The sequence below is a fragment of the Polyodon spathula genome, chromosome 20 (assembly GCF_017654505.1).
Source record: "Polyodon spathula isolate WHYD16114869_AA chromosome 20, ASM1765450v1, whole genome shotgun sequence".
NCBI classification, from domain to species: Eukaryota; Metazoa; Chordata; class Actinopteri; order Acipenseriformes; family Polyodontidae; genus Polyodon; species Polyodon spathula.
In genome coordinates this window covers 21,469,210-21,492,934 of record NC_054553.1, presented here as the reverse complement: position 1 = coordinate 21,492,934, position 23,725 = coordinate 21,469,210, and the positions used below count along the sequence as shown (strand labels likewise).

Here is a 23,725-nt window from a genome sequence, read left to right as displayed (position 1 = left end):
AACTACAAATAAAAGGTGCTGCACTCGGCAGCGTTATCCCGGTCGCCGCTACCCGCACGACCCGGATCACAGTCCTACTCTCTCGGCTATCTAGCCTGCTCTTTCACAATACGCCGGGGTCTGCCCAAGGGTTCCCCGCTCTCTCTCTCTCTGTCTCGCTGTGGTTCTTTATTTTTCTTCCCGCTGATTCCCGGTCCCGAATCAAAGCGTCCGCACCCTTAGCGCGTCTAAGTGGGCAGACCTGAGGAAACAACAGAGCGTTATTTTATAGGACCAACAATCACCCAAGACCCGCCTCCCAGCCATTCAGAGAGGGGGAAAGTCCACACACACCCTTTCCCACCTCCCCGTGTCATTGCCATGACTCACAGGCGGCTGTTGGGCGACTGCCGCCCTCTTCCTGCAGCCCGTGAACACGCCAGCAGAGTCAGCACAGATCTCTCCCTGTTACATATCCTTCCCCTCAGAATGACACCACCGGTTCATTCGAAAATCTTACACCCCCATGCCTTCCCGAGAGAAAAAGTCTGCGTTTTGATGCAGCTTTCCTGCTCGGTGGACTACCCTGAAGGCGTAGGGCTGCAAGGCCAAGTACCACCGTGTGATTCTGGCGTTGCTATCTTTCATCCGGTGAAGCCATGCTAAGGGGGCATGATCTGTAACCAGGGTGAAGTGTCGCCCCAGGAGGTAGTACCGGAGTGACTCGACTGCCCATTTTACCGCGAGACACTCCTTCTCGATGGTGCTATAATTTTTCTCGCGGGGAAGGAGCTTCCTGCTGATATACAGGACTGGGTGCTCGCTTCCCCGAACCTCCTGAGACAACACTGCCCCGAGACCTGTCTCTGACGCATCCGTCTGCAGGGTGAACCTCTTACCAAAATCCGGGCTGCATAGTACTGGCTTACTACACAGCCTCCGCTTCAAGGCGAGAAAGGCCCTCTGGCACGACTCCGTCCACTGAACCGTATTTGGGGCAGCCTTCCGGGTGAGGTCTGTCAAGGGAGCAGCGAGCGTAGCGAAACTCGGGATGAACTTTCTATAATAGCCCGCTAGTCCCAAGAAAGAGCGCACCTGGGTTTTGGTTGTAGGAACCGGCCAGTCAGCCAAGGCTTTCACCTTAGCAACTAGCGGTCTGATCTGGCCGCCCCCTACTCGATACCCCAAATACTCCGACTCACTCTTCCCAATGGCACACTTCTTTGGGTTAGCAGTGAGCCCCGCCTCCCGCAAGGATTGCAGCACCGCCGCTACCTTACACAGATGACTCGGCCAATCCTCACTGTGGATAACCACGTCATCTATGTAAGCAGCGGCGTACTGCTGATGGGGCCGCAAGATGCGATCCATCATCCGCTGGAAAGTGGCGGGGGCTCCGTGCAACCCAAAGGGCATGGTCCTGAATTGGTACAACCCGAAGGGAGTCGAAAACGCCGTCCTCTCTCTAGATTCCGGAGTCAGGGGTATCTGCCAGTACCCCTTCGTTAAATCCAGTGTCGTCATAAAATGAGCCGTGCCTAGACGCTCCAGCAACTCATCTACTCGGGGCATCGGATAAGCGTCAAATTTCGATTTCTCATTGATTCGTCTGAAATCAATGCAAAATCGAGTTGACCCGTCTGGCTTATCGACTAAAACGATTGGACTGTTCCAGTCACTTTGGGACTCTTCTATTACCCCCAGTCTCAGCATTTCGTCAATTTCCGCTTTTATTACCTGTCTTTTACGCTCAGGTATACGGTACGGCCTCTGGCGAACTAGCGCCCCCGGCTCAATATCAATGTGATGATGGGCTACTCGAGTCTGCCCCGGGACGGAAGAGAACACGTCAGGAAACTCCGCCACCAGACCGTGAGCCTGACATTTCTGCGTTGGTGTCAGATTCTCAGCAATCTGTACCGATCCTTTTCTTGCCAACACAGAAAGATCAGGTCCCAGGTCCGTGACGTCATCTGCATGCGCCACTAACAACGCCTCTGGTTGTAACCAAGGCTTTAAGAGATTGATATGGTAAATGTGTTTCTCTGTCCGTCGCTCCGGCTGGCAGATCTCATAGTCCACCTTCCCAACCTGGCGTGTAACCTCAAAGGGTCCTTGCCACTTAGCCAAGAGTTTTGACTCAGAACTGGGTAATAACAGAAGTACCTTATCCCCCGGCTGAAATGTGCGCAACCGGGCTCCTCGGTTATATTGTGTCTCCTGTCTGTGCTGCGCCTGCTGCAAATTGTCATGCGCCCATTTTCCAACAGACTCAAGACGTTTGCGCAGGTCCAACACATACCGGACGGTATTGGTCGAATTGTCCTGCTGCTCCTCCCACATCTCTCTGACCAGGTCGAGCACGCCCCGGGGTCTCCGCCCATACAGCAGCTCGAATGGTGAAAACCCCGTAGAAGCCTGGGGAACCTCTCTGATCGCAAAGAGAAGGGGAGGAATCAGCTGGTCCCAGTAACGCACATCACTACGAATAAACCTGCGCAACATGTTCTTAAGGGTCTTATTAAAGCGTTCCACCAAACCGTCGGTCTGAGGATGAAACACCGAGGTCCTAATGGTCTTAATTCCCAAAAGCTTACATGTTCCGCGGATTAGCCGGGACATAAAATTGGTGCCTTGATCGGTTAGTATCTCTTTGGGAATCCCCACCCGGGAGAAAACCTTCACAAGCTCGTTGGCAACAGACTTAGCGGACATAGATCGGAGGGGAATTGCCTCTGGATAACGCGTAGCGTAATCCAGAATGACAAGTAGGTGGGTGTATCCTGCCGCACTCCTTTCTAGTGGCCCAACTATGTCCATCCCAATACGCTCAAACGGAGCTTCCACTAGGGGCAAAGGCACCAGAGGGGCTCGTGGAACGGCTCTAGGGCTGGCCTTCTGACATTCCCCACAACGCTCACAAAACCGCTTAACATCGCCATCCAGCCCCAGCCAGAAGAACCGTGACACAAGCCTTGCTTTAGTTTTATCCCTTCCCAAATGACCAGACAGGGGAATAGCGTGAGCCAGCTGCAACAAATCCTCCTTAAAGGGCTGAGGAATGAGCAACTGATGACGCACTTCACCGGTCTGGGGTAATTTATCAACACGGTACAGTAGGTCTCGATCAATTTCAAAGTGGGGGTACGTGGCGGCGCGTCTGGGCTCGACCACCCGACCATTAACCACCGCTGCTTGGTCAAAGAGCCTGCCCAGCACGTCGTCACGCCCTTGCTCGAGTCGGAAGTCACGGGAGCGAGCTAAGAAATCAGCTCCCATGGCTTCCAACTCGGGGTCAGGTCGGTCCCGAGCAGAGGCAGCCGAGCCAGACCCCTGCGCTGGCTCCGCGACCTCCCCCCCGGACTCTTCACCAACCGCCCCCACCTGAAACTTCTCCGACTCCCTCCATTGCCAGCCCTCATTCTTAGCGATCCGACGCTCCCGTTTAGTTTTACGGGGTTTAAATCTATGGCAAAACCATTCTGGATCGCGAAAGGGAAAAATCTCTCCAATTACTTCCTCTTTCTTAGCCAATAAAGAAGACGGGGCTGTCAGAGCAGCCAACCAATCTTTAAACTGCTCACAGTCCCGTCCCAGAACTACTGGTACCGGCAATCGAGGACATAATCCTACCTGCACCTGCGTCACCTGCTGGCCAATAGTCATACACACATTTATCTTGGGATAGGAGCGGACATCCCCATGAATACATTTAATATGCACCCGTCCCAATATACGTTTATGCCCCGGTGAGACTAGGCTCTCCTGTACTAGAGACTGACCACACCCTGAGTCCAGGAGAGCCTGGGTTTTTGTACCATCCACTGTCACAGGAATAACAAAACCCGTGTGCTGAAGCGACTGAGGTAATTGAACGTGCTTACCTGGTCGGCTGAGGTCACACTCCATCACGGGGCAGTCCCGGGAGAGGTGGCCCACCTCCCTGCACGTCCAACACCTCGGTGGGCTGGTTTCTCTCCCCGAAGTTTTGGAAAGAGGGGGAAACACTGGAGCCATAAAAGGGGCCCGCCGATAAGGCGTCCGCGCGAGACCCCGGTCCGACACTGCAGCAGCCCGTGGGTATCCCCACCCTGCCCCAGTACCCGGGCCGGGAGCTCCCGCCGACACCCCCCGACCAAATCCTGGACTACCCCTTCCCCCCAGTCCCTTCGCCCTTTCCGGGGCCAGTTGAGGGGACGATCCAGCAGCCACACTCCTCCCGGGCAGTTTCGCAGGCGTTGGCTCCGCTGCCTGGTACTGCTCGGCAAGTTCGACCGCCCGGTCCAGCGTGTCCGGCGCCTGCCGCTGGACCCACAGCCGAGGTCCCGAGGCTAGACACTCCAGGAAGCGCTCCACCACGATCATTTCCACCACCCTGGCTTTGGTGTTTAGGTCAGGATTCAACCAACCCAGGGCGTAATCCTTCAGCCGGTGGGCGATGGCTCGTGGGTGCTCCCTTGCCGCAAACTGCTCCTCCCGGAATTTATTCCGGTAGCCCTCCGGTGTGGCCCCCACACGATTTAGGATGGCTGCCTTCAGCCGGGGGTAATCCAACATGTGCTCCGGGGACAGCGTCCTCGCAGCTGCTTGAGCCTCCCCGGTGAGTTGGGGCAACACATAGCTAGCCCACTGGGCTTGGGGCCACCCGGCCGAGATCGCCATAGCCTCGAACACCTCCAAGTAGGCGTCCGGTCGATCCTCGGCCGTCATTTTGGTGGGTCTCTGGATGGAGTGGTCTGGAGCTGCGGGTCTAGCCGCCCCCTGTACTGCCGCGGTGAGCGTCTGGCGCAGGAGGTCCATCATTGCGGCAAACTGAGTCGCATCCATCGCTAGTCTGCTCCTTCTATAGTTGCACTGCTTGGGGCAGTGCCAGTGAATCCCACTTCTGACACCACATGTGGAAGGGTGTGGGTAATTCACTGACCAGGAGACAGACAGGTGTATTTGGGAAACACCACACAGGTGCCCAGTTTTATTTTAGACCGGTTCTTTTTTCTCTCCGGCAGAGGGCACTGTTGACCGTGGGCTGCCTATCAACGATGATAGACAGCACCACGGAAATACCACAGCTGGTACACGAACAGCAAATGCACTCGCAGGTGCTCAAAGAAATAATAATGAAAACAGAAGGCGAAAAGAACAAGGGAAAATAAAACAGTAATAAAACTACAAATAAAAGGTGCTGCACTCGGCAGCGTTATCCCGGTCGCCGCTACCCCCACGACCCGGATCACCGTCCTACTCTCTCGGCTATCTAGCCTGCTCTTTCACAATACGTCGGGGTCTGCCCAAGGGTTCCCCGCTCTCTCTCTCTCTGTCTCGCTGTGGTTCTTTATTTTTCTTCCCGCTGATTCCCGGTCCCGAATCAAAGCGTCCGCACCCTTAGCGCGTCTAAGTGGGCAGACCTGAGGAAACAACAGAGCGTTATTTTATAGGACCAACAATCACCCAAGACCCGCCTCCCAGCCATTCAGAGAGGGGGAAAGTCCACACACACCCTTTCCCACCTCCCCGTGTCATTGCCATGACTCACAGGCGGCTGTTGGGCGACTGCCGCCCTCTTCCTGCAGCCCGTGAACACGCCAGCAGAGTCAGCACAGATCTCTCCCTGTTACAGGCAGTAAGAAATATCTACAATTCTATCTATAACTTAAGGCGACGTGACCGTAAAAACAACATGACTGGAGACATGCATGTATTCTCTCTCTGTTAAACATGCACACACACACACACACACACACACAGTATGGTTTGTATATAATGTCCGTGCAGATATTTTTTTTAAAACAAGACGTAACAGCCCCACATTGTACTATTTAAGTATTAGATGAAATATTTACAGAATACTTGAAAACTGCTGCTATAATCATGGTTCATTTATTATTAATAGCGTTATCATTAAATTATACCAAATCACGGTTTTTATTTACAATGAAGGTATACTGTGTCACTCAAATGCTTATAAAGTCAGCAAAAACATGTTTTCCCTTTGTTGTAAATAAAAACGTGATTTGGAATAGTTTAATTATACCGCTATTAATAATAAAAAAAATCATGCAGTATGTTCCTAATAGCAGTGGGACAGAAATACAATGAATCTTGGTTGTAAATCTCCCTGCCGAGCTGTGACGGCACTAAGCAGCAAAAACAGAGTTCTTTGGATGGGCTGGCCTGCCAGTTCTTTCCCAGGGTCAGTCAGTCTGGAAGAAGGCGAGACGCCATTGCAAGAACATATTGACCCGGAAGGGAAACAACGTAGCAGCTGCAGATTGTAGAGGTAGCTACACTCATTTACCAAGGGGTCATGTGTGACACCATAAATGGTGATGGAGAATCGTAATCTGTTTCTTGCATTTGGTTTGTATTTAAAAACTAAGAAGGACTGTGAGAGACCCTGTGATTCGAAAAAGCAGTTTCGTGAGTGTTTTGTTTGTTTGTCTGTGTAATCATCTTGTTTGTGCCACACTAGATGGTTCACACGCTTCCGGAGCTGTTGCCGAGGGCCAGCGCTAAAGCCAGAACAGCACTGCACAACTGTCAAAAATAATCTGTATCACTCATCACAAGCACTACTGCACTCACCCAGGACTGGTGACCGCGTACGTACTATTGTGGGGCGGATACGTGTTTTTGGTTATTATTGTTTGGGTCTGCAAACCCGTTTATTGTTTCCCATTATTGTTGTTGGTCACCAGACTGGGAATAAAAATAAAACAACCCTTTCCAAACCAGATTACTGTCTTTGTCTCTTTCATTCCTGCACTGCATCTCTGCCAATGCTGGTTATTGTATTGATTTTGTAACCAAAAAACAAACTGCTGTGTAAATAAAAATGATCTCAGAAAATCTGCACTCCCTGTTCCCATAGCAAACAAACACAAACCACACAAGAGCATATCAAGTGTCTGCCTTCTTGTGGTTTTGTTTGAGACAGCACACAAAGGAGTTGTTACACCTGGCAGATAAAGGAAACATTATCTTTGAATTAAACCCTAATATTGTATTCATACAGTTATACCATAATTAATACAAGTGTATTTTCATCAATAGAATAATAAAATATTGAATTTGTTATTTTTATTTTACTGTTATTTTTTCTTTTTTTATCTTTTAGATAATAAAATGCCACAAATATCAATGTAGCGTTCTTCCCAAAAATCCCATATACAAGTTTCTCATTGTAAATGCATAGCAAAGGCAAGCATTGTAAAGACCAGCAAGGTATGGTAAAGAACATGGCAAACCAGGGTAAACTATAGTAAATGCATAGTATAGCAAAGGGAAAAACGTGACAAACGGCAAAAATACTGTGCAAAAATACAGTGGTAAACTTGGGATAGCACATAAAGGGCCATATTTTCAAAGCATTGACTCCAGTCGTTAATTAATTTAAAGAGATAAAACTGATATTCATTTTACAAAACTACAACCAAACAACTAAGTGATATTTTTCAAATCCTCCTATGCACTCTCTGTGTGTTTTGTTTTTCATTTTGTAACATTAACATGTTTTTTTTCTCCTTTAAAAAAAAAGAGTTCATTAAAGACTGGAGGAAACCCTTTGAAATATGTCCCAATGTATCGTTATTAATAGTCTCCAAAAACTCTTTCTGCTGCAGTTAGCCTTGTTGCACTTTCTTAAACAGACTGGACACCATCTGTGTGAGCGACAGACAAGAGGCAGATTTTATAAATGAAATATACATTTTATAATCCATTGGTACATTTAACACAAAACTCCCAGATAGATTCCTTATTTTCAAATGACATATGCAGCATATTTGTATTACTGGTGAATGAGAGCACAGTTGGGCAGTTGCCTTCAGTATTTATTCATGTGTTCTGAATTAAAGTTTATTGTCATAGTTTTAATTTAGTGCAATACATTATAGTTAGAGATATTAGTATTGAACTTTAAACCTGTGCTCTATGATATGTGTTCTAAGTGCACAGAACTTGCTTGTCTGTATCTTTATAAAAAAAAAAAACTGTACTTTGATTTGTATACCTTCAGAACTCTTGCAGTGCGTTTTATTTCTCAACAACCAAATCGCAAGGTGATAGTCACATATACATATTGCCCTTTGTGTTCACAGAGCAATGTGGTGCAGGAGTGAAATATCACAGGTGTCGTAACTGCTGTAGTCTTCTGGTTTGCATTCAGTGTCTCTGGTTTGAGCTCATCACTCATCTGGTTGGTAACAGCACTGGTGTAGTGCTGCCTGGTGAACACTGGCAGTGGAGTTTTAGCAGGAAATCTTAGGTTTGGTATAAAATGGGCTGCTTCCATGGTGACAGTGGCACTTCTGGAGGAAGGTGTGGTCTGTGGCCTGGGAGGAAGTAGATAAAAAGAGATTCTAACACACCATCATCACTGTTTCACAGCCTTTTCCTGCAGCAATGCAGTCAACCATGATGAAGGTGATGTGGAGGTGGCTGATTTCGAGAGAAGAAACTGACATTTTCTCACAATTAGTGTACAACTCCTGTGTACTCCTGAGTTTAATGTGAGTACACAAATCACATAATCTGTTAGCATACTGAAATTATTTTAAAATGATGTATTATTTTTTATGCAATCCTGTCGGTTTAACCATTTAAATGCAGCGTAGTTGCTTGCCTAAAAAGCTGTACAAATACTGATCACAATATCAGATTGCATGAGCTAAATATTGATTACATATGACAGTTTAATTAATCAATGATAGCATTCTTCTGATGTCCAGAACACAGAAGTTTTTTTTTCAAATTTTAATCAACCTCAGTGGTATTTTCCCAAATACATTTTTATTATTTATTACTGTTTTCTGCAGCAAAGATTTGTTTGGAAACAAGAGGAGAAAAGGAAGTGATAGAAGTGCTAACAGTGCTCCAGGGCAGTCTGGTGTAACATTATCCAGGGTATCTAACTCAGTGTAGAAATGCCCCACACAACCCTATTGATGCTCTGACCTGCGGCAGGCTGGTCTGGTTATCCAGTATTGGCAGGATGGCAGTTGAGCAGGCAAACTGGAAACCACTCGATCTGCTCCAATGAGTACTCCTATCGGGGTTCTACAAAATCCAATTTTGTAGGTCTAGGTCCTGAAGCAGTACCCTCTTTATGGTTCACGTGTCAGGGCAGGCCCGCATCTCTCACCTGCTCCTGAGAGATCACTGCCTTGTTCACAAAGTGCTGGAGCTGCTCAAAGCTGTTCACTCCCAGATCCTGCAGCACAAGAGGGCAGGAAAGTCGCCCAAATAGTGAAAGGTGTTTCTATTAGAATTTCAGCATCAACATTGTTTTAGAAATTCAGATTGATTGATAATATGTGTTTATATACAGTACTAGTGTGTTGATTTAAAATAGAAGATAGTTGACAATGACATGTAATACTATTGATTTGCCACATGTGTGCAGTGTAATGAATAATGTTGCAATACCACGCTGTTGTGTGTTTTGGCTTTTTTATATTAACAATGACTTATTAAATTTAGAGGTTTTTTTTCTTGTTATAAAGTAGGCGTCATAGCTCTCCTTTAGGTTTGTTGTGTGATAAAAGTAACAATGCCAACTATGTATGCTTTACTTTTGTGCAAAATGAACTACAGTGAAACTGTTTACAAAGTATTGTGGCTGCTGCCAAATCAGCCATCTACAACTACAGTACAATAAGAACCACAGAGGCTCAGAGAGGATTGGACTGTGAAGCATGGCATGGTTTTTTTTTCTATTTTGATAGTTTTCCTTATTGAAAGCAATTAGAAGGAGACTGTATCACAGTCTATCATTCTACCAAGTAATAAAGTGGAGTAGCTGTATGCCTTTGTCTCATGCAAGTATTCAATTAAATTCAGGCCACTAAGATTTCAGTTTATAAAAGCTCCCTTATTTTGAAAACTCGATGTTGGGAGGTATGGGATTGAAGTCCTGCACTGGTGATGACCTCATAATCAGAAAGGAAAAGAAAAAAAAAATGCATGACAAAAATAGCCACTAAAGACAATAGTTACCTGCTAGATGCTTTGAAAACAAGCCAACCTTGTCTGTAAAATTACCTGTCTGGCAGCGCTGTGTGGGTTTAATTATTGGTACCTTCTTATGATGCCTGCTCTATGAAATATTAGCATACCCCCCTCCTTTATTACCATAAAATGACACCTTTTGCGTGGCACCCCTTGTCAAAATGAAAAGGGACAGGGTATTGTTTCAGGAATAATAGAGCAACAATCATAACGTGCCAGCTGTATTTTTGTTGGAAAAGCTATTGAGATTATTTATAGGCGATGTGTTTGAGAGCACTTGTTCCGTAGAGGACTAATCTGAGATCATTTTACATGAATTGTACAACAATGACATGGAAGATTACTGTTCAAAATCACACAACCCTGCAATCTAAAATTATACAAACAACAACGGTTTTAAACTATAGATTGATTAAATCTCTGACATTCTAAAACTGCATTTCCCAAAAACGAAAATAACATTTTATTACAAACGTCTAACAGCGGGATACATTTTATAGGAAACAGTATAAATGAAAAGGGCATTTAAGCAACAAAATATAAGGAAATCATTTTTATAAATAATAAAAAATATGGGGCTGTAATTTTGTGTGGATGGGTTGCATGAATAGAAAACCATTTAACCAGCTGAACCATCTAGCTTGATAGAAATCTTTCACTTTCTTATTATTAACGAGTGGTATTAAGCATGACCAAAACCATTTCATCGGAATACTTGGTATAAAGTACAGTAGCATTCGCAACAATTGCTGACTTATTGATTTTTTCCCTTTTCTAAATTATAATTTGCATACCTTTATTTTTTTTCTTTTTAAATCCCGTGATCAAATTTTCAATCTAAATAGCATTTGTATGGGTAGAAACATTTTTCAGTTTTGTGTGAGAAATGTGTGAGAAATACTCACACAGTACCCCTACACAGAGAAAGGGGGGTAGTAAATACATCTAAAGAGGAAATGGTCTGGCTAAGGATCAACATACAGCTCCATTACATTCCTAAAAGCTCTCTGGTACACTCTGCTGAAAATCTGTTGACATAACGTACAGCTTTCGGACATGTTGCCATGCAACAATATATATATATATATATCGTGTTGGGTCAATTTGCATTGCTTTTTAGTTTTGGCAGCGCATAGCATGAGGAATGTGCATGATATTAATCTAATATTAATCAATTTGTTCAAAAATCAGTCGTATTTTAAAGATGCACGCGCACTAGAACAGCTGATCACAGAACAGCCGCTGACAGTACAGGATTTATTTTTGTAAAGCACCCTGGGATGTTTACATATGAAGGGTGCTATTTACGATATGAAGGGTGCTATTTACGATTATTATTTTTCTTAAAAAAAAATAAATAAGCATGGTACAAAACCGACCCTCTGAGACTACTGCAAGTTATTTGATTGCGTCACTATTTTGAATAAACCTATAAGGTACGTATTAATTTTTAAAATACATAATAAATATATATATATATATATATATATATATATATATATATATATATATATATATATATATATATATAAGTGTTTTTTCAAGTTAGTAAAAAAAATAATAATTGAAAAACAGACTTGCGTTGGCCGGGAATCGAACCCGGGTCAACTGCTTGGAAGGCAGCTATGCTCACCACTATACCACCAACGCTATGAAATAGCCTTTCTGATAACACGGACACGTCGCATTTCTGACTGCATACGGGACGCTGATTGTGAATACTGAATAGATTACTGAATAAACAGCACGATTAATATTAACATATACAGCAGAGAACGAGATATTTTAATACAAGGTACCTGAAGTGAAGAACAGCTCCATGGAAGTAGAAGCTTTTTTTATTGATTATTTGGCATTTGATTATTTAGCTTTTACTGGAGAGACTTCATTCCAGATGGAATTCTGAGCGAACCTCGTTACTTACAGAATGATGAGGAAAACGTTTATATTCAGAAGCAACTAAAATCAGTGCTGCTTAAAATCACACACACACACGAAACAAAAAAAAAACAGAACTTTTTTTTTTTTTTTTTTCGTATCCATTTTCTAACACAGAACTCTCACAAAATGGCTTTATCATCTGGTTATGTTAAATGGCTGCCCTCGCCTTCGGTTCGGGACATTCAACGACACGAGACGGGCTTTACCAGACGACAAAGCCCTCTTCTGGTACTATTGCTTAATTTAATAGTACATGTGTTTCCTTGATTTAACAGCTTGTGATTAAAAAAATCTAGTGTTTGGTGTAAAGATGCACAAAAAATACAATGCAAGTAGGTGATAGAAACCTTTCTTATTAAATTCTAAGAATGAAATATCGTTAAATAATGAACACTTCTTGCCACTTCTGTTGATAAATGTTACTTTTAATTTTGGAGTGTCCACAATAGTTACGGCGTTAGATAAGACCGCGTGGCCTAATGGATAAGGCGTCTGACTTCGAATCAGAAGATTGAGGGTTCGAGTCCCTTCGTGGTCGCACTCTCTGTGGGATATTTTTTTTTTTTTTTTTTTTTTAATTATCAATGTTTTCGTAAAAGAAAAGAACGCATTGTCGTATATATATATATATATATATATATATATATATATATATATATATATATATATATATATATTTGCTGTAAATCGAAAGCTTTTTTTTTACATTTCGTTGCTTCTAAAATAAATAAATAAATACGATACATGCCGAAATAATAAACATAAAATATGCGTCATACGAAGACACTAAATAAAAAGACACTAAATAAAAACGAATAAATGCATAAATATAGAAATACATAAATAAATGTCAATATATTTATTCATTTCGATGTTTGTTTATTTTTTGATATTTATTTTTAATTTTGACATAAACATCCTCGATAGTGCGCATGGATTTCTTTACAACATTAACAGTGTGACGGGGGAGAAGAAAAAAAATACAAATAACTAAAAAACAATGTGTTTTTATAATAAATATATAATTAATGTAAAGTGTACAAAAACGATAGCAGAGGATGGTTTCGATCCATCGACCTCTGGGTTATGGGCCCAGCACGCTTCCGCTGCGCCACTCTGCTAAGACATCAACCTACCCTAGTACATGGATGCTTTATGCAAGCTTAAACCTAATCAACTAGAAAAGACGAGAATGTTGCTATGGTAACTGGTACCCTGAAAAGAGAATGACAACCATTACCGAATGGGAAGAGTCTCTCTGACTGTCAATCTCTGAGCAAATATACAAAAGCTGCCTTATCAGGGCCCTGCTGTGAGGGGGAAGTCCCGCCCACCTCCTGTTGAAGAGGGACGTCCTCACAGTAGCACATCGCCATTTTCTTTCAAAAACAGAGGTCAGCTAGGGACACAACCTCAAAGGCTAAAGGTTGTTATTCTCTTTTCAGGGAACCAAGGTTATGGTAATAACCTAATGTTCCCTTTCAATTCAAATGATAACCATTACCGAATGAGAAAGCTGTATCAAAGCTGTCGTGGCTCCAGATTACCGACAGTACAGCCCCGCGGCGATAGCAACAGAGCCCACATGACGTCTAAGGGCATTCCACCTGCAAAACTCTAGAGCCCAGAGAGGGTCTCGTTCGGTTTGTCACATCAAGGTGGTAAAAACGCACAAATGTTTGACTACCTGTCCATGTAGCAGCATTGCATAATTCATCTAAGGAGGCGCCATGAAGGAAAGCCCACGAAGTTGCCTGGCCCCTGGTAGAATAGGCCATAATGTCTGTCTGTTCATAGGCCAAGCGTATCGCATCTGTCACCCAGTGCGATAGACATTGCTTCGATAGGGCCTGACCTCTACAGGGGGACCTGTAGAAGACAAACAGCTGGTTGGACTGTCTCCAGGACGCCATCCTATCCAAATAACACAGCAGAGCCCGAACTGGGCACAGAGTGTGTTGTCTACGGTCCTCCTTTGACTTGTGCAGGGGAGATCTGAAAGTTTCCAAAACCACTGATTGGTTAATATGGAATGAGGATACCACCATTGGCAAAAAGAATGGATTTGTTCTTAATGTTACCCGCGAGTCACTTCCAGTGAAAGCCATACATGTGTCATCGATGGACAACGCATGAAGCTCACTTATTCATCTGGAAGACGTAATGGCTAATCTTTAATTTGCGGATAAATCCAACAAATTAGCCAAATTCGGAACGTAAAAGCAAAAACAAAAACAATGTACGACCTGTCTCAGAGAGATGAGAGAGAAAATGGCGATGTGCTACTGTGAGGACGTCCCTCTTCAACAGGAGGTGGGCGGTACTTCCCCTTCACAACAGGGCCCTGATAGGGCAGCTTTTGTATATTTGCTAAGAGATTGAAGTCAGAAAGGCTCTTTCCATTCGGTAATGGTTGTCATTCGAATTGAAAGGGAATTAATGTTTCTAGTTAAGACACGGTATTAAAAAAAACGACCATTTAAGGAAAGACTATTTAATTAAGTTTAAAAAATTGAAACACAAAAAGAGCGACCACGAAGGGACTCGAACCCTCAATCTTCTGATTCGAAGTCAGACGCCTTATCCATTAGGCCACGCGGTCTGTACACAGTATCTGGAGAATTTTCCATAGTCATTCTATGCTTTATTGAACTGCTAGAAACAATACTACGTTGTTATATTATTTTAAGCGTTCACAGCACCAAACACAGAATCAGTTAGCTCGCATTTTATCCTCTTGCTGTTCTACACAATAAAAACAGGCAGTTAAATATGTCCAATGAGAAGCGACGGGACGTGGAAGTAGGCGGCGATTTCACAGACCAGGAACTAAAGAATTAGAAACGTACAAAACAGTGTTTCGCAATGAAAATGCTTTGTTTTTTGGTGACCTAGCACTTTACACAGATTGTCACAGCAGTTTTGCGCGTTTGTGTCTTGACGCCATTTTTAGAAGTGACCTAGCTAGTGATCTGTGATAAGTGCACATTTTTATCACAGCTATTCAAGTTTGGAAGTTTGTTTATCGACCCCTATCTAGTTCGTCCGGTTGTGATTACCGCCGGTTAGTTGTGAATGATGGCTGCCTGTCAGACGCCCAGCCTACCTTCCCTGTTGGTGAAGGCTCGGCGGGTGTACCGGGAAAGCTTCGGGGACACGGAGCCAGAGATAGCGGTGTCAGCGCCAGGGAGAGTCAATCTAATTGGAGAACACACGGATTATAACGACGGATTGGTTTTGCCCATGGTAAGATTGTCTTTAAATTACTCGGTACCTGCAGTGTATATTTCAAATTTTAAAAGGATAGATATTAGACAATGATGAATACGTCTATAAAGGATCCCCAGCTGTAGTTGATCAGATGGTCAAATCTTTCGTAAAAGAATATGAAACTGGCAGCTGACTGTCACTTAGTATCTCGAATAGTTAGATACCTTTGGAGAAGCCTGGTGCTCACCACACACATGGTGTGGTGTGTGTGTGTGTGTGTGTGTGTGTGTGTGTGTGTGTGTGTGTGTGTGTGTGTGTGTGTGTGTGTGTGTGTGTGTGTGTGTGTGTGTGTGTGTGTGTGTGTGTGTGTGTGTGTGTGTGTGTGTGTGTGTGTTTCTTCAAATTGTGCTATGCTGTACCAACGGTAAATGTCTTAGGTTAAAACATCCAACACACTTTTTATAAACCAGTTTTACAGAAAGCTTTCATAACACACATGCTTTTTTGTGTGTGTCAATGGGAATTGTGTCTTCTGCAATGCACTTTTTACATTTTTTTTTTTTTTTTTTTTTTTTTGAAATATACTAGACTGTCTTGTCAGGAGTTTTACTAGTCCTCTTACTGGTTCAAACCAAATCCCTGTATATGTCTGTCTGTCTGTCTGCAGGCATTGCCCATGGTGACAGTATTGGTGGGCAGTCAGACCACTGATACCAGCGTTTCCATAGTTACAGCTGCAGAAGAGGCTGATGAACCCCGGCGAGTGGACTTTCCCCTTCCTCAGGATTCCAACCCTCTCACCCCTGGGGAACCCAAATGGGCCAACTACGTGAAAGGAGTCATCCAGCACTACCGAGGTGGGCTTGATTGGTACATCATTCTGCCCACCATATATTACTTTACCCTCCCCTAAGGCATAAACCCACTCAGGGTTATAAACCGTGCCTTCATAACTTTTCTTATGTTCTTACTTAATCAAAACTGCTATCTTTTAACCAAGCATGTAAAGTCAACCATTTCAAACTTAGCACAGAGACCACTTTTTTCACAGAGGGTGCTGTGGGTGTAAGGAACACGTTGCCAAGACATGTTGCTGTGTTTCATTGGGATCCTTTAAGATCTGTCAGGAACTGTAATGAAAAACCAACGCTGCACCTGCATTGAAGAGGTGAATGGCTTCCTCTCGTTTATTAGTTTCTTACGTTCTTATTTGTTTGCCTTCCTCTAGCCGGACCGCTCCCAGGATTCCGAGCTGTGATAGTCAGCAATGTACCACTAGGTGGCGGCCTGTCCAGCTCTGCCTCACTAGAAGTGGCTGTGTACACCTTCTTGCAGCAGATCTGTTCAGGTATACGAAACAGTTTAACTGTAGTGACACATTCTAATTGCCAGACTGCCACATCTCACAAAATCAAAAATGTCCTTAAGTTTATGGGAATTGTTGAGTCATTTATGTTAGCTCATGTGGATTAGGGATGCAATAACATATTTCATATCATACAAAAAAGTAATGCATGACGCATATACTTATGTGTTATAACCTGTGCATCGAGATGTGCATTGTATGCATGGTTGCATTAAAGGTTAAAATAATGCAATGTGTAAATTGCTGGGCCGGGCTGCTTTTATTGATCTTTTTATACATATGTTAGCTGGGTCTATTATAAAGGTATCACCAAAAAAACCTTGTGCACAGGTTAAAAGAATGAAAGTTATCCTTTTTAAAAAAACATATTCTGTTGACTAAAAAAAAACTGAAAAAGTAATGGAATTACCATTTCATAGAAGCCTACAACAAGCATACTATTTCATAATTCCTGCTATATTGTATTAACTACACATTATGTACAATCAAGGCTAACTGAGATGGTCAAATTATGTATATTATTGTTTGTATTTCTTTTAATATTTAGTATCGCCAATATTTAATGTTTAGCATTGAGTTGTACAGCAGTACTAAAACATGAAATGCCTGTGGGATAAGCAAGTTTTGCTTCATTCCAGATGACAATGATTTAGTGGCGAAGGCTCTGGCCTGTCAGAAAGCAGAACACACTTTTGCCAGCATGCCCTGTGGGATCATGGACCAGTTTATATCAGTCATGGGCAAGGAGGGGCATGCACTGCTTATAGATTGCAGGTATGTGAGCCTGGGCGGCACTGAGGGACTAGGAGGTTTCCAGTGTGGTCTGGGTGTTGGAATTGAGAGACTGGGAGGAAGGCAGCATGGTTTTGTTGTTAGAGCATGGCCTTAGGGCTGTTATAGTAATATAATGTGTACCAGACCCTGATATCAATGTGATACAGCCATCTGCAATTTATTTCTATTATATGTCACCTTAAAATGAGGTGTTTTACTTGCTGTACTTATTGTTAATGCAAACTATATACAGAATAAATACAACTGCAATAGGGATTATGCTTATTATAGTATCCTTGATTATGTTTTTCAGATCCTTAGAGGCAACCCTGGTGCCCCTCACAAACCCTGGTGTGGTTATTCTTATCACTAACTCCAATGTACGCCACTCTCTGACTGGCAGTGAGTACCCCAGCCGGCGCCGACAGTGTGAGGAGGCAGCCCGCACCCTGGGAAAGGCCAGCCTCAGGGAGGCAAGCATGGAGGACCTGGCCGGTATGTGTGGGGCATCTTAGCACCCAACTACTGTGTGAGAACACAAACTAGTTGTACAAAAGAATGAAGGCAATATAGAAATGTTAAAATAGTAAATGTTATTTTATCAAACAATCTAGTTAAGGCCTCCCTGTCTAGACATAGCTTTTTTGTTTTTGAATGTAAACTAAAAATAATCTTTATATGAGTCATATTTTTTAACCCTTCGTCAGTAGCAAGGCGTGAAAATGCACCCCAGTGTGTTTAAAATGAACATATCTCCTAACTCTTTGGCAGAATAGATTGTTTAGAGTTGTGGGACAGCTGAGAGAGATGTAGAAACATTGTATCACTTCTCAAATTATTGATTTACCCCCAGATGAATTTGTGTAGCCCAATGTAGTCAATTTCCTGTCTTCGAATGAGCGTCTATGTGTGTTTAATACATACGTTTCCAGCACCATATTTGATTGCTGCATTATTTAGACGAGTCTGCTTATTATCTCCTACAGTACATTATTGAAAAAATAAGATTTTATTTTGTTGCAAAAAGACATATTTCATATACTAAGCTATCCACTCTCACACCCTTCGCCGCAGCCTCTCTGTTCTGATGCAGTGGTGTAAATCACTGGTGCTGTGTTGCAGCTGCGAAGGATCGTTTGGATAGTGAGACATCCCGGCGAGCTCATCATGTGATCGGGGAGATCGCAAGGACCGCACAGGCGGCCGAGGCGCTGAGGGCAGGGGAGTACCGCGAGTTCGGGAGGCTGATGGTGGAGAGCCATCGCTCCCTCAGGTACAGTAACACTGCTCCGCGTGAACTCAGCAAGGAGGAGTTTGGTCTTTGCTGCTTTACCATTGCTCAGACTAATTATGTGATTTGTTACAGGGACAACTACAATGTGAGCTGTCCAGAGCTGGATCAGCTGGTTGCCGCGGCAATGGAGGTGGAGGGGGTGTATGGCAGCAGGATGACCGGTGGGGGTTTCGGGGGCTGCACAGTCACACTGCTGGAGGCCTCAGCTGTGGATAGAGCCACCCAACACATTCAGGTAGCTGGCAACCCAGAAGTGAAAGCAGGAGGTCAGGTGCTCTAATGGTGCGAGCTGTGGGTCTGTAAGGTGGTGTGTTGATTAAGTTAGCATGATGTCATATAAAAAAAAGGGTCAATTATAGGTGGCAATTACAGTCATATAATGCTTTTTTAGTCATCAAATTTGGTGGTGCCATTTACTTTTTAGTTTCAAGTTTGAAATAAATTAAAAAGTGTAGAGAAAAAAAAATGAAGTCAGTTTCAACAACAGTACTATTATTTAAGGAAGTCAATTGTGAAATATAAATCATTTCTGTGTAAATTACAGTGTTTTCAGTTCTGGCTGCAAGCCTTCATGATCATTGTTATCCTCCACTGGGAATTCAAATAAGGATAGGTGGAGGTTACCTGTGTGCAAGTATGTCTTGTGAATTGCGCATCCAATTGTGATAACTTTCTATTGGCGTGACTTTCTATTACCAGGACTCACATTGCAATGCATTCTGTTAGTACTCTGTCTCTTAAAAAAAGAGAAAGGTAAAATTAGCCTGAACTGACCTGGGGAACCTGTAATTATTTTTTCTTAAGGAAGTTAAACCTGCATTAACAAACATGGTGTTTGTTTTTCCATTCTCTTTCTAACAAAAGGGATTTGTCAGCACTTGAGTGTGTTGGTACAGTATGTATGCGGAAGTAAAAGTGAGCTGTTTCTGTGGTACCGACTGTGTGTTATTGTTTTTGCAGGAGAAGTATAGCGGGACAGCCACGTTCTATATCACTACTCCCTCAGAGGGAGCCAGAGCCCTGAGTCTGTGATAGCAGTCGTGTCTGGGGGTCTGCCTCGTGTCCTGGAGAGAGGAGCCAGTAGACTAGCACTTCTCACTGCCCAGAGTTACACCTCCTGCCCTCTCAGACCACAGTGAGGCCTTTTGTTTTGGAATGAGAGCATTCATAGTATTGATTTTTGACTTTCTGTATATGTTTCAAAATCATTAAATCAGATCATTAAATGTGTTGCTCCTGTTTTTTTTTTTTTTTCTCCTACTACTATACTTTTAGTCAGAAATAAAAGTTTGTCACCATAAAAATTTTCAAGCCGCTATTTTAGCTTATCAAATGAATTATGAATGCTAGGAACACTGTCATCAACCAGTTCATTATATTGCCTACGCAATGCAAATTACTCAAAGAGACAGCTGTTATCGAAATCAAAGTGTTTGTAAATAATGCAATGGTAACCTTAAAACTACCCTTTTTAAAACACCTTATAAACAGAAGACGTTTCCAGCACTGTATTTGATTGCTGCATTATTTACACGAGTCTGCTTATTACCTCCTACAGTACATTATTGAAAAAATAAGATTTTATTTTGTTGCAAAAATACATATTTCATATACTAAGCTATCCACTCTCACACCCTTCGCCGCAGCCTCTCTGTTCTGATGCAGTGGTGTAAATCACAGGTGCTGTGTTGCAGCTGCGAAGGATCGTTTGGATCATTCAAGAAGAAAACAGAAATTATAAATATCAACAAAATAATGCGTGATTTATGAGTAGCTCATGATATAACAGATTATGAATCTGTCACTGACACCCTTCCTCATTTTGAAACCCAGAAGTCACTCTATCAGGCTGACACAGGTAAAAAGTTATTGCTCTTATGGACAAAAAAACCCAAAAAACTTTAAATAAGCCTCTTTTCTTGTTTGGCCCTTGGACTATTTGTTCATTTTCCCCAACCTGACGAGGTCATGAATGTTGCATCCTGGTCTAGATCAGTGGTTCTCAGCCCTGTTCCTCGGGAACCCCTGTGTCTTCTGGTTTTCATTCCAACTGAGCTCTCAATTACTTAATTAAAACCTTAATTGAACTAACAAGTAGCTTAATTAGGCCACTGGTCTAGATATTCACTGCTGTTAAAGGATGGCCTGCTGGATTTATATACAGTGCTGTTCTTACCAGTGTTTGGTATGAAGTGATAGGTGGTAGCTTAAACCCGGATATTTGCCCTTGTAGGAAAACAATAACAAAATGTGCCGCAATCATTTTCAGTTGTATACAGTAGAACCTGCCTTATAGATTGAATTTGCTCCAGGGGTCCATCATCAGATATGTGAAAATATCCCATCTCAGGGAGTTGTTATACTACACTGCAGTTGCTTTATTACGTCATTTGGGGCATTATGCATGAACAAATTCAGGTACAGTAGTGTGTCTGAACATACTGACATACCCTTAATAACTCATACTTCATGTGTTGTGTTGTGTAAGTTTTGCAAGTTAAATTAAGGGACAATGTTCTAATTTGTATTTGTACTAGTTTCTTTGGCCCCTGCAGTTTTTTTGTGGACGTAGGGACTGTTCAATTTGTTTATGCATAATAAAGACGACTTTATTTTTAATTTCTGTCGTGCATGTTTATATTAAACCTAGACAATCGCTTTAAATGAAAGACAGAGCTTTCCATCCTTCATTACAAGTCCATTTACTACATATTCACAAATAGGGCGTGTGTTCTAATGAATAAGTGATTACCCCTCCCACCCTCTGCCGATGAGTAATCCCGGAAAGAGGTTCTGGAGGAGGGGCTGCAAGTCGCTGTATCTTGGGGTAAGGCAATAGAGAGCTGAATTCGGGAGAGGGCAGCAGGAAATATCGAGGCTGCTTATTGTAGCGTGCCTTAGAATCAATAACCGGGGTTGTATCAGCCGGAAGAAGAGGGACTGAGTAAAAGACTGTTTTTGGGACTTTGTAAATGTGTTATAGGACCCTGTGAGGAGCTCCGAGTCGGCCACAGACACAGAAAAGCGAAACGCGGCCGCTGTTCAGGTGAGTCTGTGGGCCCGAGTGAAGAGTGGGGTGTCTCCACTATAGGTGAACGTGTGATTGGAATGCAGGTGGCTGGGTTGGTGGTTATCTTTGTAAACAACATGATAATTAATTTAATACAATGTACGCAGATAATTCAGCGACGTAGCCCATAATAATATATTTGACTTAGACTCACACCTTAAAGGGTAGTTTGGGTGGTGTACAGGTGTTTCTTCCTGGCACAGGTCGCAACTAGTTTTTGTTTTGCCACATAGGCAGATGTCTCAGAATCCTGCGTGCAGGAGGAGAAACTTCAAAAAAAGTTAAAAATGAATCAATACAATACAAACTGTCGCTACCGTACTTGGGAAGGCAGAAAGAAATAGGGGCCATGGAAATTAACCGAAGGCTGGTGAAAGAAAGGCTACTAAGTGTTAACTTTACCAGGTAAACTATAATATAGATTAAATGAAACTGGAATAATAATAATAATAATAAAAAAAAGATGCTCAACAACAATCCAGGATAGGTAGGTAGTTATATTGGCATGACCACAAAAAAAAAAAAGCCTCGGTTTAAGTATGTATGCCACCCCCTCACCTATCTTACCCCACGCGTGGGTGATATCCCTCGAGTGCTCTTGGCAGGTGGGAACGTTTAGGCTGGGCACTGTAGACGCTTGTGCAGGTGCATTATTAAACGCTAACTGCGAATTGTCTGCCATGTTTACATAGTTACTGTAAAGAGGAAACTAATCCCAAATTATAAAAACTGAATGATGGATGTGTAAATTGTACTCGTGCTCTAATCTGCCTCCACTGGAGATTATCTGTTAACAAAGTTTAAATCAAATCCTCATGATTTTAAATGATGGATTTGTATCCCTTACTGTATGACAGGCAGTTATGCATCCCAACTTTTCAGATTATTAGTGTTAAACGGTACCAAATGGCAAAGATATGAGACCATGTGATTCGTGTTATGACTTCTAAGTCATACCAGTATAAGGGGGACACAGTATTTACAGCCATGGCAGGGATGTATGTGGCACACATGGGCTGCTTGTTCATTTAAGTTGCTAGTGATCAATCCAAGCCAGTTGTATCCGTTACCGTGTTTACACTTACAAATCAGACCCATGCAGGCTTAGGGTTGAGCAAAAGATTCTTATCATATGAGCCACCCTTTTCCACTTGAGCACAGACCTAAACTGGCTTTGGTCCAGTATGCACACACATAACCCAGTATGCACGCACATATTCCCTGAACTTCATGTTGACCACCTCTTGTGTGAAGACATGTCCCCGCTCCAAAACAGAGGTGGGAGTGTTTTAATCGACAACAAGCCTGTCATTTGTGTCACTTGTGTGTTTCTACTTCAAGGTGGTTGTTCCATTCTAATTAAGATTTAATTTTTCCATCAGAAATTGAGTGAAGCATCGAAAGCTTGTACTGTCTGTTTGTCAGACTCTTCTGATTTCCACTTCTGAAGTTCCTTCCTCATGGTTATGTGGACATTCAAAGAAACAGGTGCTTTTGTTTACATTTACACACCAGTCTAGCAACTCTTGCTATCTGTAAATGTAAACAGTAACTCCCATTTATTTTCTTACACATTAAACAGATATTTTGTTATTCAACAAAAGCAAAAAATAAAGTAACATCTGCAGCTTTCAATTGTGTACATTCTCCCCCACAGTTTATTCACTGCATACTAGCAACTATCTGATTAAAAAAAATAAACAAACCAAAAAAAAAAAACAACTGTGCTTATAAAACAATCAATTTAGTATTTCTATAGCCAGGATTGTGATTTTAAAAATGGAAATCCGAATTTTGAATTATTTATTCAACCCACTTTGAGGACGCTAACTGGTTTACGTATTGAAAAGCATAGCTCCAGCATTTGTGTCTCTTGAACTGGTTGAAAACGCATGGTCATCGAATTGTCACCTGCCCCCCCCCCCCCCCCCCCCCCCTCCCCCCCAGTGTTTAAAAACCTGCTTGGGGGAGGGCAGGTGACAATTCGATGACCATGCGTTTTCAACCAGTTTAAGAGACACAAAGGCTAGAGCTGTGCTTTTCAATACCTTAACCTGGGTGGGACTGTGGCCTTTGTGAGATGGCG

At 42.9% G+C, this 23,725-nt stretch overlaps 2 protein-coding genes and 4 non-coding genes across 7 annotated transcripts in view; 3 read left to right on the top strand and 3 right to left on the bottom strand.

Annotated features, from left to right (window-relative positions):
* Window positions 1–11,562: 11,562 nt before the first annotated feature.
* Window positions 11,563–11,634, bottom strand: trnag-ucc. The gene has a single exon. It is a non-coding gene; the product is annotated as a tRNA-Gly (tRNA).
* Window positions 11,635–12,390: 756 nt separating this feature from the next.
* trnar-ucg lies at window positions 12,391–12,463 on the top strand. The gene has a single exon. It is a non-coding gene; the product is annotated as a tRNA-Arg (tRNA).
* Window positions 12,464–12,974: 511 nt separating this feature from the next.
* trnam-cau lies at window positions 12,975–13,046 on the bottom strand. Its single transcript has one exon. It is a non-coding gene; the product is annotated as a tRNA-Met (tRNA).
* A 1,408-nt stretch (window positions 13,047–14,454) lies between these two features.
* trnar-ucg lies at window positions 14,455–14,527 on the bottom strand. The gene has a single exon. It is a non-coding gene; the product is annotated as a tRNA-Arg (tRNA).
* Window positions 14,528–14,611: 84 nt separating this feature from the next.
* On the top strand, window positions 14,612–19,795 carry galk1 (galactokinase 1). Its single transcript, XM_041220876.1, has 8 exons — window positions 14,612–15,171; window positions 15,803–15,992; window positions 16,364–16,483; window positions 17,140–17,275; window positions 17,589–17,770; window positions 18,398–18,548; window positions 18,642–18,804; window positions 19,530–19,795. Exons 1-8 carry the CDS (start codon window positions 15,001–15,003, stop codon window positions 19,599–19,601), a joined length of 1,185 nt encoding a protein of 394 aa, XP_041076810.1. The 5' UTR covers window positions 14,612–15,000; the 3' UTR covers window positions 19,602–19,795.
* Window positions 19,796–21,364: 1,569 nt separating this feature from the next.
* Window positions 21,365–23,725, top strand: part of LOC121295418 (LLGL scribble cell polarity complex component 2-like) — a 33,327-nt gene continuing 30,966 nt past the window's right edge. For both annotated transcript variants that reach the window (XM_041220002.1, XM_041220001.1), the window contains exon 1: window positions 21,365–21,615. The gene's annotated coding sequence lies outside the window, so the exon portion shown is untranslated. The remainder of the gene's footprint in view (window positions 21,616–23,725) is intronic.